Here is a 13,689-nt window from a genome sequence, read left to right as displayed (position 1 = left end):
ATATAAATGTGGTTATAATCACACCATAATTAAGTAATTTTATAATAATTTGATTTTTTTTAACACAAAACTATATAGTTCTAAAATCTATAAAATTATGGTATTTTACGTTTTCTCTATAGAAATATTATTATTAAAAAATAATCAAACCAACCTTGCTATTGAGCTTGTTCATGAACATTTATAATCGAGTTTACTTATGAGTTTGTTTATGAACTTATAATTGAACCTCCTCGCGTGCTTCACCGTGCTCGGGCTTGTCTCGCTTATAAATCAAGGCGAACACTAAGCCGTCTATGAGCAGTTCGGCTCATTTACCGTCCTTACGGAGAGTACATAAGTTATTATTAGCACAAATTTTATATCTGTGAGGGCAAGTAAACAATCTTTGATTATATTGACTAAAAGTATATATATATATATATTTTAAGAAATAGGATTGAATTGAAAGAGATTCATATTCTAGTGATTAAAACTAAAGTAAATGTGTGATTTGCTCTTGTTTGGGTAGATTCTGATATTGAAATTTTGTAGTATTTTTATAGTGTTGTACAATAGAATCCTTTATTTTGGGGTGAAGTATATATATATATGATATGATTCAAATGATGTTGAACTGACGAATGAGCTGACATGAGAACAAGTACTATATATATATTCAACTCCATTTAATTAAGATTATAAGTTTGGACACATAATTCAACCTAAACCTCGTTTTTGATATAGTTAAGGAAAGGCAGAGGAAGACAAGGATTTATTTGAAAATTAACTCATAATTATTAAATCTTTCCGAGGAATCAATATTAATGATTGTGTTGTGTGAGCTATCATTTTTTGAATTTCCCAAATATAGAATAAATTAACAGATGATACTTGGATTTGAATTTGTTTCACATTTTGATACATTAATTTTAATTTTGCACGTAAAAATGCTTAAATTTAGCAGTGACTGATAATTGTACTCCAAATGTACGGATAATCATCAGCCAACCTACCACTTCAATTCCTTAATAACCCATCGCTAACTAAATTGCGGGTCACACTTCACTTAAAATTAACATTTTTTTCTTGTTAAATTTTGAATTTATTAAATAATGACTGATTAAATGAAATACAATTAACTAATCACTATTTTTCAGTAATCTAAATATTAAAATTAAAATTAATATTAATAAAACAACTAATAGTTGGTTTAAAAAAAAAACTAATAGTTAAGTAATTTTAATATATCTATTTTAGTAACCAAAATTTACTTAAATGTTATGCTATTGATTTTTTTTTTAATAGTTTTTCCGATTTCTCGGTCTGAGGTTCGTGAGACACCCTTTAGGTGGATCTTCTCTCAATTAAACCCTTCTGCGTACGTCATCAAGACTCAAATCGAGATCTAGTTTAAACGACTTGGGACATTTAACCACTTAAACCAATCTTAATTATGTTATTGCATGCAACAAATGTCATGATTGTTTTTGTTATAATAAAAAGAAAGAGATGTTAATACCACTTTTAAAGAGTTGGAAGAGCAAATAGATCGTCCTGTAAATTCAAAGGGTAATGATAAAAAGTGACAAGTTTAGGGCGCTGCGTATGGTTTGGGCCTAATTTCAATTACCAGCATAATATATACAAATTTATAGGCTAATAAATTATTTACTTTATTAATTTATAGGATTTCCTGATTACATACTTTGACCAGAATACCCGTTCTAAAGATAGTTGGTCATGCTTCAGTTTTTAAGATAAAATCCCGGATATTATTGTATCCAAACGTTTGTGGGCTTTGTGGGCAACCATGGCCATTACGTATAAAATGTATTGGGCTTTTTTTGACTTTAACTGTCCCATGTATATTAGGGTCAAATACATCATTATAATTAAGTACAAAGTTACAACTGATTCATATCATCAAACTTAATTTTTAATATGTTATTATTTTCTATATATAATAATTTTATATCATAATTTAAAAATTTTAGACCCAAATTCATAAATAATAAACCTTAGAAAATATCTTTTAGACTTCTAATTTATAAATTCTAATCCTTAAAATATATTAAAAGTACCGATTTTACTAATTTGATATAATTCAAAATCATTGCTTGACATAATTGTAAATAGTTTTTTAAAATTGAATTTATATGTAAATTTTCCTTCATATCCTCCATATCCAGAGAAACCTTAACGGTATTAATACGAAGCAACCACTCAATGTCAAGGAAATCTTCAAACAAATTAAAACTTTATAATTAAATTTTATATAATTATAGTAATTTAATTTAGTAACATAATATCATACAAAATAACATTATGTGAACACGTGCAAAGGAGTTTGCATAAAGGCAACGCCGGAGCTTCGACCTCCTTAGATGAAGGAACCTTCTAGAATCCCCCACAATAAAAGATTTCTTCCAGGACTTGAATTCCTCGAGGGATATGGAATTTTAAGTTCACAAGGATTTCTAAAGAGGTGAAAAGGTTAAACCTAACAAATCTTATAAATAAACATGTACTGACATTAGATACGATACATTATAACTACTATCTCACAATTAGTTCACACCCTTCAATTTGGCCCAAATCATAAACTAACTTAGGGATCAGAGCGGATTTGTTGGGCTTCGGCTCCGTCTGATCTATGCTACTGTTTTATAGGTTATCAATGATGTCACATCAATAAAGCGACTTAGAAACGTAAGAAAAATTAGGTAACTGATGTGTACGGCGCCTAGGTAGAGCTTATGGAATATTTATTATGATAAGTTCGTTATGACTATGGTTGTGATCTTCCTAAATGCTCTATCTCTACTAGACGCTACTACTTAGGGGCAAGTGTACCCCGTCGTATCAAGTAATAATCCGGTTAAGACCGGGTATCGAATCCACGGGATGTATAACTACAAGTATTAAACGACTCGGTTTTATACATTATCTAAGCAGTGAATACTTTTGAGTTGATTTGGGAAACAACTACAAACTACCCCTAGCTATAAGTGAGACAGATTTATATAACGAAAACTCTACGAATTGATATGGATGGTGATAAGTTATAAATATGATAAAAAATGACTCCCAATATGTACGGTTAATGATTTACTCTTGCAATGACGACTACGTGTAGTGTGACCGACCCGTGAAGTACTTAGACTACGTGGTTCCTAGTCAAGGCGTGTCTAATGCTTGGGATTAGAAATTAGGGCCCGTAAGTTCCGTGGCTTGTCAATTCCTACGGTTTTCGGTGCGTCACTTCCGGTAAGGCAACACCTATATGAATCCCTAAAGATAGCCCGAATGGCGTCGGAAATCGCGTTCCCCCTACACGATAATCAATTACGAATGTCAAAACAAGTAACAAACATCAACACATATATAGCAAAAGAAATCGTAAATCATATGTTATAAATATGGAAAGCGTAAATACGGAATACAACCAAACCTAGTACATAGGAAGAGTACAAGCTAATTAGCAAGTGAAAAGGGAAGAATCCACCCTCGGAACTAGCTAACCGGACTCAAGGCCGTCTCTTAGGACTTGGAGGTGGAACTCTCGAGCTTGGTGAGCGGAGATGGAACGGAACTTTGACGGAATGCCGGAATAAACGAACAAGCTCTTAAGGTGAAAGAGTTTTTGCTATCTAAAATCTAAATGCCTAAATGAGTGCTAATCACTCTTATTTATACACATCAAGCTAGGGGTAAAATTGTAACTTCACAAGATCCAAGCATGGAGATATATTATTTCTGCATTTTTCCCATGACACGCCACACGTCTGGTAGGGGACGCCCCGCGTATTGGCCCATTTTGTCAATAATTCCTGCATGTGGACCAAATTCAGATCTTGTTGTCTCAACCACGCCCCGCGTAGACTGGGTTACGCCCCGCGTGGTTGAGCTCATGAGATTTAGTAGCTTGAATTGAGGCTTTTACGCCACGCGTGGCCTGAGGAACGCCCCGCGCAGGAGCAGTTGACTTGGAAGATCATGCAGTCTGACATTCATGATTAAGACTATTATTGCATCTACGCCCCGCGTGGTGGTTGACACGCTCCGCGTATCAGTGGGTAAGTCCCACGTGGTGCCTGAGGATTGCTCAATCAGTTCTGACTAGATAACACGCCCCGCGTATGTCGGTGGAAATTTGCTCCTTATTCGTACCTGAAATACAATTCTCGAGAGCCGAGTTAGCTTGATGTTTTATTTTCTAAATTTAATAAAAAATAAAGACAATTAACCGAAAACACGGATTTTATTTTTATTTTGTTATTTTATTAAAAACTCGATATTTTTGTAATTAAACTTATTTAATTGGTTCTAAATTAAGCCGTAAACCACGCTAAAAGATAGGGGCGAAACGTCCCTATCAGTAACGCGTTATCACAACGTAAAATTTATTAATTAAAAAAACTAAAGGAAAAATATTTTAAAGTTTACAAAATTATAAATTTGAATCTTTTATTTCTAATAAACTTTATGGATGAAATTAAAAAAATATGATTTTATTTTTATTAGGTTTCATAATAATGTTTAATCACAATTTAAAAATGTTTATTAAATAATATAAAATTAAAAATTTTAAAAAATAAATAATAGATTTTTTAATATATAATATTATGTATACATTTAGAATGTTGGTATACATATATACAAAATGATAATTAAATTTGAAAATAATAAAAAATAAGTTTTTTTACTTATATAATCTATTCGATTTTTTTGTACACTCATATATAAAAATAAATGGAGGAATAAAAAAGTTGATTAAAGAAAAATTTAAGGATTTTAAAATATATGTATAGATTAATTAGTATAAAAAAAAAGGGCGGCCCGGTCGCATTACGCGTCCTCGCTGAGCGAGGGTCCGGGGAGGGGTCCCACCACAAGGGTGTATTGGGGGCAAGCCTTCCCTTGCCAATGGCCGCTCCTAAGACTCGAACCCGTGACCTCTGATCACACGGCAACAACGTTTTACCGTTGCGCCAAGGCTCGCCCTCTTATAGATTAATTAGTATAATAGATAAAAATAGGATTAATAGTTTATCCTAAAACTAACCTATTAAATATCTTCCGATTATTAAGAGAATTTATACTATACTTTTGGCATACTACGTTATCCGTGTATTGGTTAATAATTTAATGTCATGTCATATAATTTAAAGTTTAAAAATTATTTTTTAGAGTTTAGAATTTATAATTTAGAGTATATAATATTATATAAATAAATAATTATATATATATATATATATATATATATATATAATTAATGTCAATATTTTTTTTTATGAAAATGCTTATAATTTCATTATATAAAAAATATAATAAGTACAACAGGAAAACATTATTATTATGTAGAAAAGAAGATGAGTTAAACAATGTTAATTAAAAAGGAAATTTGGAGTTCTTTCATCTCCGCTACTTTTCAAAGGATATAGGTCTTGCCATCTGACAAGTTTGGTTTTGTCTTTTCTTTAACTAGTTGCTTCTTTTCTTTTCAATTCTTGCATCAAAAGTTTCTTTTTTTTTTATCTATGTCATCATCAAGTAATCACTCTGTAGCATGTATTTTAGCTAAGATGAGAGCTTTTCAAGGAAATCTTAGTCCTCAGCTAGCCGATGCCATGACTATTAAAGAAGCTTTAAGTTTGATTAAGATGCATTGCCCCATTGAGAAAATTCAAATTCAGTCGGATTGTCTCGTCATAGTCAAGACAATTCAAATGTGTTTAGAAGGTCTTCAGTATTTAGTTGACATTATTTCTGATTGTATTAATTTATTACGAGATTTAGAGCTGTGCTCTATCTTCTTTATTAAGCGTTCAGCAAATTCGGCTGTTTATGCTCTAGCAAAAGCGGTCAATGCGTCTGTTCGGGTTTAGTGGGCATGTCCACCACCATTTTTTTTAATAATATTCTTTAATCTGATTTAAATTAATAAAACTTAACATTATTTAAAAAAAAAGTACAACTAGAAAACAAGAAATCAAATAAAAATACTAAAACGACTGTATAGAGAAAAAAAACCATAAAAATAATATTTTATTAGTTAAAAGGTCGGAAATTGCACTCCAACCGACATAAAACTAAAATCTCTGAATTATTAAATACTCCCTCTGTTTCATTTTAATTGTCTTTTAAGGTTTCTACACAAATATTAAGAAACTCATTAATTAGTCTAAAAAGTAGTTAAACATTACCTTATTACCCTCTTGCAATTAATGCTTAAATTTCTCTACAAAATTTTTTCCTTTTATTATATGAGGACAAAGTTGGAAAAACCACATTTAATGCTCATTGAAAAGTGTAAAACGTCAAATAATTTGAAACAAAATTTGTTCCTCAAAACGACAATTATTATGAAACGGAGGGAGTAGGTAGTTTGGTTCTTTTAAAAAGAAATAGGTCTCTTCCAAAAAATGATAAATAATAGCTTAGAAGGAAATGAAAGAAATAAAACAATAAGTTCCAAAAAAAAAAAACATTGAAATAGTTATGACATAAGAAAATGTATTGGAATGGCACGCAGCAACAGGCATTGGCATGCAGCAACATCTGGCAACAGTTATTTTCCGAAGAGACATCTCAAATGAAAACGAATTTGTTATTCATTCATAACAACACCAACGGTAAAGTTGAACTTTATACACAATATCCAGACAGGGACAAAACAAATAAATCCCTATCACTAAAACGCCATCCTCTTGCTCACGTGCTATTCTTAACACTCCCCCTCACGTGTGCAAGCCCAGAAACAAAACAACAAAAAACACATAACAAGAACAACAAAACACATTATCAGCATAACATATGCCAATAAGAATGACAACTCAAATCTTCATTTGGATACTTCAATCCTGCTTCATTTCTCAGGCAACTGAATAACTCCCATCTGCTCTAACATTTTCTTCATGCTCTTCAAAGTCAGGGGCTTTGTAAAAATGTCAGCCAACTGTGATTCAGTGGCTATGTAAGGAGTATGTAAAATTCCCTCTTGGATATACTCTCTAACAATGTGACAATCGATATCCAAATGCTTCGTCCGCTCATGAAACACCGGATTCTCTGCAATATGTATTGCAGCCTGATTATCACAAAACAATGGCACTGGTTTTGGAACCTCAATGTGAAATTCCTTCAACAAATACAGAAGCCATTTCACTTCACAGGATGTAGTAGCCATTGATCTATACTCTGCCTCTGCTGATGATCTACTCACCGTGGCTTGCTTCTTGGCCTTCCAAGATATCAAAGCATTTCCCAGAAAGACACAATAACCACCAATTGACCTTCTTGTCTCCCTGCATCTTGCCCAATCTGCATCACTATAAGCCACTAAGTTCATCTTATCTTTCTTCTCTTGTTCTGTAAAATCATTGTGACAGTAAGCTTTCAACCTCAATTCCTCTTCTTGACAAGGATACAACAAACCAAAGTTCATAGTACCCTTCAGATATCTCAGCAAATAAATCACAGCATCAAACTGCACTTTTGTTGGCTGAACCAGGTGCTGACTTAACTGCTGGGTGGCATAGCATATGTCTGGCCTAGTAAACCCCAAATACAACAACGTTCCCACCAACTTTCTATACAACTCTTCATTCTTAAATGGTGGACTAGTCATCAACATATCAACTCCAACTGCCATAGGGCTATTTACAGGATCCATTCCTTCTAACTTTGCTTCCTTAATCATATCAGTAATGTATTTCCTTTGAGATAACACTAATCCCTCCTTATCTCTTGTCAATTCTAGACCAAGGAAATACTTTGCACTGCCTAAATCTTTAATTGTGAAAGCAGAATGTAAAGACCTCTTAACCTCTTCTATCATTGCTATTGATGATCCTGTAAGTAAAATGTCATCTACATAAACCACTAATATAATAAACTCTCCCCCTTCTGCCTGAGTGTATAAGCAGTAATCATGTATGGACCTAACAAATCCCAACTTCAACAGAGTATTACTAAACTCTTTATTCCACTGGCGCCCTGCCTATTTTAACCCATATATAGACTTAATAAGCCTACAAACTTGTCCCTTCCTAGCCTTTCCATAACCCTCAGGTGGCTGCATATACAATTCCTCCTCAATGAATCCATGCAAATATGCATTATTCACATCAATTTGATAAACCTCCCACTTATTATAATCAGCAACAGCTAACAACAATCTCACTGTCACTACTTTTGCCACAGGAGAAAAACTATCCTTATAATCTATCCCCCCATCTTTGATTATACCCTCTAGCTACTAATCTTGCCTTATATTTCTCTACACTTCCATCTGGTCTATACTTCACCTTAAACAACCATTTAGAAGTTATTGCTTTCTTCCCCTTTGGCAAATCAGTTAGCTCCCAGGTTCCATTGTTCTCTAAAGCAGCAATCTCCATATCTACTGCCTTTATCCAGTTGTTATCTTTGCAAGCCTCTTGATAAGAAACTGGTTCTGGAATTTTGCTCACATTGCTCATAAAGGCTGTATGAACATCAGTGTAAACCTTCAAACCTGTAGTATCAGTCAAAGATAAACACACATTGTTAATAATGAAATCATATGTCCATGCTGGAGCCTTCACACTTCTATTAGATCTTCTCAATTCTTGTGTTGTTGAAGTATTTCTAACTTCTTCATTAAGAACATCATCACCAGAAACCACTTCACCTACTTCTGTGGAATCCTGATGAGCATCTCCCCCTGATTCCAAAGAATCCTCCATAAACTCTTCTGACAAGAGTGGTAAAACAACACTATGAGGATCTGAAGCTGTACCAGCAGAAGAAACTCCAAATTCTTGCTCATTAAAATGAACATCTCTAGAGACACAAAACTTGTGAGACTCTAGATCAAAAAGCTTCCATCCTTTCTGCCCTGGTGAACCACCCAAATAGATACATCGTTTGGACCTATCATCAAATTTTCCTCTATTTACATTAGTATTCACTGCATAAGCAACACATCCAAAAACTCTTAGCTGGTCATAAACTGGTGGTGCTCCAAACAACACTTCATGTGGTGTCTTCCAGTCTAGCAACTTTGTGGGATGTAAATTGATTAATGTGACTGCATGCAAAACAGCCTCCCCCCAAAACTTCATTGATAAACCAGCCTGCTTCAACAAAGCTCTAGCTACATTGATTAAAGTTCTATGCCTGCGCTCAACCACTCCATTTTGTTGTGGAGTATGAATGCAGGTCTTATGATGAATTATCCCAAACTGAGCAAGCACTTGCTGAGTTCTTTGACCTGTAAACTCAGTCCCATTGTCTGACCGCAAGCATCTAATCTTGGCATCAAACTGAGTAGAGACTTTTCTGCAAAAACACTCAATCAAGTATGGTACTTGATCTTTAGTTCTAAACAACACAAGCCATATGGCTCTAGAGTGATCATCCACAATTGTCAACAAAAACCTATCCCCTGTAATAGAAGACTGCTTATAGGGACCCCAAACATCCATATGCACAATATCAAATACATTCAATGATCTTGAATTGCTATTACAAAAGGCTAACCTTGTCTGTTTACTTCTCAAACACACATCACAATGAGCAAACATATCTGCCTGCACTTTCTTAGAATCTATAAACTCCAAATGAATCATTCTCCCTACAGACAAGTGTCCCAACCTTTTATGCCATATATCTATATTGTTTTTCTTAACAGCACCACTAACTACAAAACATTTCTCCTTTACCCTTTCTATGACTGCAGGATCAAAAGATCTGTCTGTGAGATAGTACAGACCCTCCTTCAGCCATCCCACTGCAATAATCTCCTTAGAAACCAGGCCCTGTAAAATACAAGTTTCAGCAAGAAAACTAATGCTGATTTTCTGATCTTGCAATAACTGACCAACAGACAACAAATTGAACTGGAAATTTGGCACATGTAAGACATTCTTCAACACAAAATGTGGCTCAAAACTAACTTCTCCTCTACAATGTATCTCCTGTGCTTCTCCAGTAGGTAAATAAACCTTTTTAACTCTAAAGAAATCTTCAACGCATCTCATCTTAGCAAGATTATAAGTCATATGGGTGGTTGCACCAGAATCAATTATCCAGGCATCTTCTAAACTAGAAGAAGTTTTAGCATCAATACCTGCAGCACAAACTCCTGCAAAAGCAGAAAAATCATAGGCCTTGTGGTTGTTATCTGCAACTCCTTTGCTCTTAATAACTCTCTGCACTTCTTTCTGCACTAAAGCTTGCACCATATCTTGCTGGCTATGATCTTGACTTTCTGATTCTGAATCATCAAGAGGATTAACTTGCTCTTTACTTAAATTTGCTTGGTACTTCTTTGCATTATGCCTTTTCCCTTTAAACCACTCCGGATATCCCACCAGCTTGAAACAATCAGTCTTCTCATGACCTGATCTTCTACAATACACACAATACTTGTCTTCTTTGTTGCCTGCATCACTTTTATCTCCTGAACTAGAATTAGATCCATGAAAATAACCTTGGCCCCTGCTGTTGTTACTGTTAGAATCACTGGATTTCCTCACTGAATTTCTACTGCCCCCTGCACTCTGTTGCCTTTGATTATATCCAGACCTCGAACTCTGATTCCCAGTCCTTCCTCCATTACTCATGTTTACAAAGTCACTCTGCACATGTGAATTGTCTGCATAACCTCCATTCTTTTGCATTTCTATAGCCATCAACATAGAATATGCTTTATCCACTGTAGGCAATGGATCAGTAATAAGAATTTGATTACGAACATGATCAAACTCAGAATTGAGTCCTGATAATAATTGCATCAACTGTTCTTCTTCTATCTGCTCTCTAGCCTTATTTCTCGCCTCAACACAATTACAGCTTGACATTGGCTTTATCTCAGCATACTCATCCCATTTTCGCTTAATTTTATTAAAAAACTCAGCTAAACTTCCATTTCCCTGAGTCATATTGCAGATCTCCCTCCTTAACTGAAAAATCAAAGGACCATTACTCTGTCCATATCTATTCTTAATCTCTCTCCACAAAGCATAAGATGACTTAGCATACATAAAATTCTCTGCTAAACTGCTATCAATCGAGTTTATGATCCAAGAGAACACTAAATCATCCATCTCCTTCCATTTTAGGTATTCATCTGACTCTAAATCCTCTGGTTGATCATTACGCTCCACAAATTTCAATTTCCTCTTAGCATTTAACGCTAACATCATAGATCTACGCCATAAGATGAAATTATTACCTCTCAGAGTTGTATTAACCAAGATAAGACTCGGATTATCGTTGTTGTTCTGATTATTCGCCATTAGAGTTGAATCTGAGCTCTGCAACTTCTCTTCCTCGCCTGAGAAATTCTCCTCGATCTGTTCCTCCGACGGATCTCCGATCTGCTTTTCTGATTCCTTTACTACTTCAGCAAACGATCTAGTTTTTCTCTTTGATCGCATTCCAGGATCGATTGAACCTCACCAATCCCGCTCTGATACCATCTCAAATGAAAACGAATTTGTTATTCATTCATAACAACACCAACGGTAAAGTTGAACTTTATACACAATATCCAGACAGGGACAAAACAGTAAAATCCCTATCACTAATACGCCATCCTCTTGCTCACGTGCTATTCTTAACAAGACACATTCATATCCATATCTTATATGAATGCATCTGATCCTACAGTTTCTGATAAGCGTTGTTCATATTCATCCACACCCCCGCCCATGACGACACCCACTGGCATTGCAGCTAATGATTATAATCGTAGAGGCCCTTGGTCCACTGGTCTCTGTTGCTGCTTCGAGGATATAAGCACTTGTGAGTTGTTATTTAAACATTTTAATTTTAATTGTTGTTGGAATAATTAAACATATTTTGGTTTGGTTTGGTAGGTTGCCTAACATGGTGGTGTCCTTGTGTCACCTTCGGAAGAATTGCAGAAATAGTTGACAGAGGATCAACTCGTAAATTAATTATTTTATTCTATTCATTTGATTAATGAAATGAAAATGTATTGAGATTGTGAATTAATAAAATGGCTTAATGCTTCTCCAACCCCCTTAACTTATTCAAATTGGTCATTTTGCCCCTCCAACTCATCGAATGTCCTATTTACCCTCTTTAACTCCATAAAAATGGTATTTTTTACCCCCTTAACTTGTCCAAATTTATCATTTTACCCCTTCTCAATTCATCGAATATCCTATTTACCCCCTTAACTCCATAAAAGTGGTATTTCTCACCACTTATGATCTCTATTTACCCTCTTAATTTCATAAAAAATGTATTTCTTATCCCTTTATAGTGGTAAAAAAAGTTGAAAAGAGAAAGAATGAATAAAAAAAATACAAATAACAAGAACATTAATATAAACAAGTTAAATACATTATATGTAGGGATAATGTACCAAAATATAGGCCTATGATTTTTGGGGAAGTGTCAATTTAGGTTCCACTTACAAAATAGCATAAATATAGGTTTAACGTTTAAAAAAAGTTATCAATTTAGGCTTCGACAACGGATTGTAAAGGGTGAAAAACACTACTTTTATGGAGTTAAGGGGGTAAATAGAACATTCTATGAGTTGGGGGATAAATGGACAAGTTGAGGGAGGGGGTGAGAAATACCACGGGGTAAATAGAACATTCGATGAGTTGAGGGGGTAAAATGACCAATTTAGACAAGTTAAGGAGGCTGGGGAAGCATTAGACCTCGTTAAAATGGATGGATGCAGCATGTGGAGTGAGCGGAATGATGATGTGCTTCATGGGATGCGCATGTTTATATTCATGTTTTTATCGAACTAAGTTAAGAGGGCAATACTTTCTGGAGGAAAAGCCATGCAATGATTGTTGTGTTCATTTCTGGTGTGAGCAATGTGCTTTGTGTCAAGAATATAGAGAGCTCCAGAACCGTGGTTTTGACTTGTCTATAGGGTGGGATGGTAACCTGGCAAGGCAAAAACGACTACAACCTCCTGCAATTCAAAGTGCCATGACAAGGGAATTGCAGATTATTTAATACATGTTTTATTCTTGTTATTGTTAATTCAATTGTTGTTTTTCTTTTGTTGCTAAATGAATTTACTAAAACATCATATTTGCTTTATATCATTTTATGGATAATTTTATACCACCTATTTCTCTCTTAACATCAACTATCTTGTTCAAGTTTTTTCTATTTCATTTGTAACCTTTTCATTTCTTTTTTTCTCCTTTAAATACAATAGCAATCAGGGGCGGAACCAGGACTCAATAGCCGGGGGCTAAATTATGCACAAGAAAAAAAAACAAAAAAAAAAGAGAAAGGAAAGAAAGAAAAGGGGAAGAAAAGAAAGAAAGCAAAAAAAGAAGAAGCAGAGAATGACGCCAGGGAAAAGGGAAGCAGAGAGTGGCGCAAGAGAATAAGAGAGGGGGAGTGGAGTCCGCGGCCAAACAAGTAATGTTTTATTTTTTATTTTATTCACTTAAGTCTAAAACGTCGTTGTTTTGGACTTAAATGAAACGACGTCGTTTCATTTAAGTCTAAAACGACGTCGTTTTGGACCTAAGAGAATTAAAAAAAATAAACGGAAGAAGAAGAGGGGCCGCAGCCCCTCTTCTTCTTCGTGTGCCATGGTCGGAGGGGCTCCGGCCATGGCAGATAACCTAATTACCAGGGGTGAAAAACACCCCTGGTGGCGGTTTCCGGGGACCCGGAGGGTCGGGAGACCCTCCTCTACCCCTGGCTCCG

General features: G+C 34.7%; 1 protein-coding gene across 1 annotated transcript; it reads left to right on the top strand.

Annotated features, from left to right (window-relative positions):
- The first annotated feature begins 11,618 nt into the window (after positions 1-11,618).
- LOC136218272 (protein PLANT CADMIUM RESISTANCE 11-like) lies at positions 11,619-12,978 on the top strand. Its single transcript, XM_066005069.1, has 3 exons — positions 11,619-11,775; positions 11,850-11,921; positions 12,692-12,978. The coding sequence occupies exons 1-3, from the start codon at positions 11,619-11,621 to the stop codon at positions 12,976-12,978; spliced, it is 516 nt and encodes a 171-aa protein (XP_065861141.1).
- The last annotated feature ends 711 nt before the right edge of the window (positions 12,979-13,689 follow it).

This window comes from Euphorbia lathyris, chromosome 1 (assembly GCF_963576675.1).
Source record: "Euphorbia lathyris chromosome 1, ddEupLath1.1, whole genome shotgun sequence".
In the NCBI taxonomy this organism is placed as follows: Eukaryota; Viridiplantae; Streptophyta; class Magnoliopsida; order Malpighiales; family Euphorbiaceae; genus Euphorbia; species Euphorbia lathyris.
The sequence above is the reverse complement of the archived record's forward strand: the minus strand, read 5'-3'. Positions and strand labels throughout refer to the sequence as shown.

Coding starts and splice junctions, on each gene's coding strand:
- LOC136218272 (XM_066005069.1), top strand. CDS start 11,619: ATGAATGCATCTGATCCTACAGTTTCTGATAAGCGTTGTTCATATTCA. Junction 11,776..11,849: donor CTTCGAGGATATAAGCACTT/GTGAGTTGTTAT, acceptor TTGGTTTGGTAG/GTTGCCTAACATGGTGGTGT. Junction 11,922..12,691: donor AGTTGACAGAGGATCAACTC/GTAAATTAATTA, acceptor GGATGGATGCAG/CATGTGGAGTGAGCGGAATG.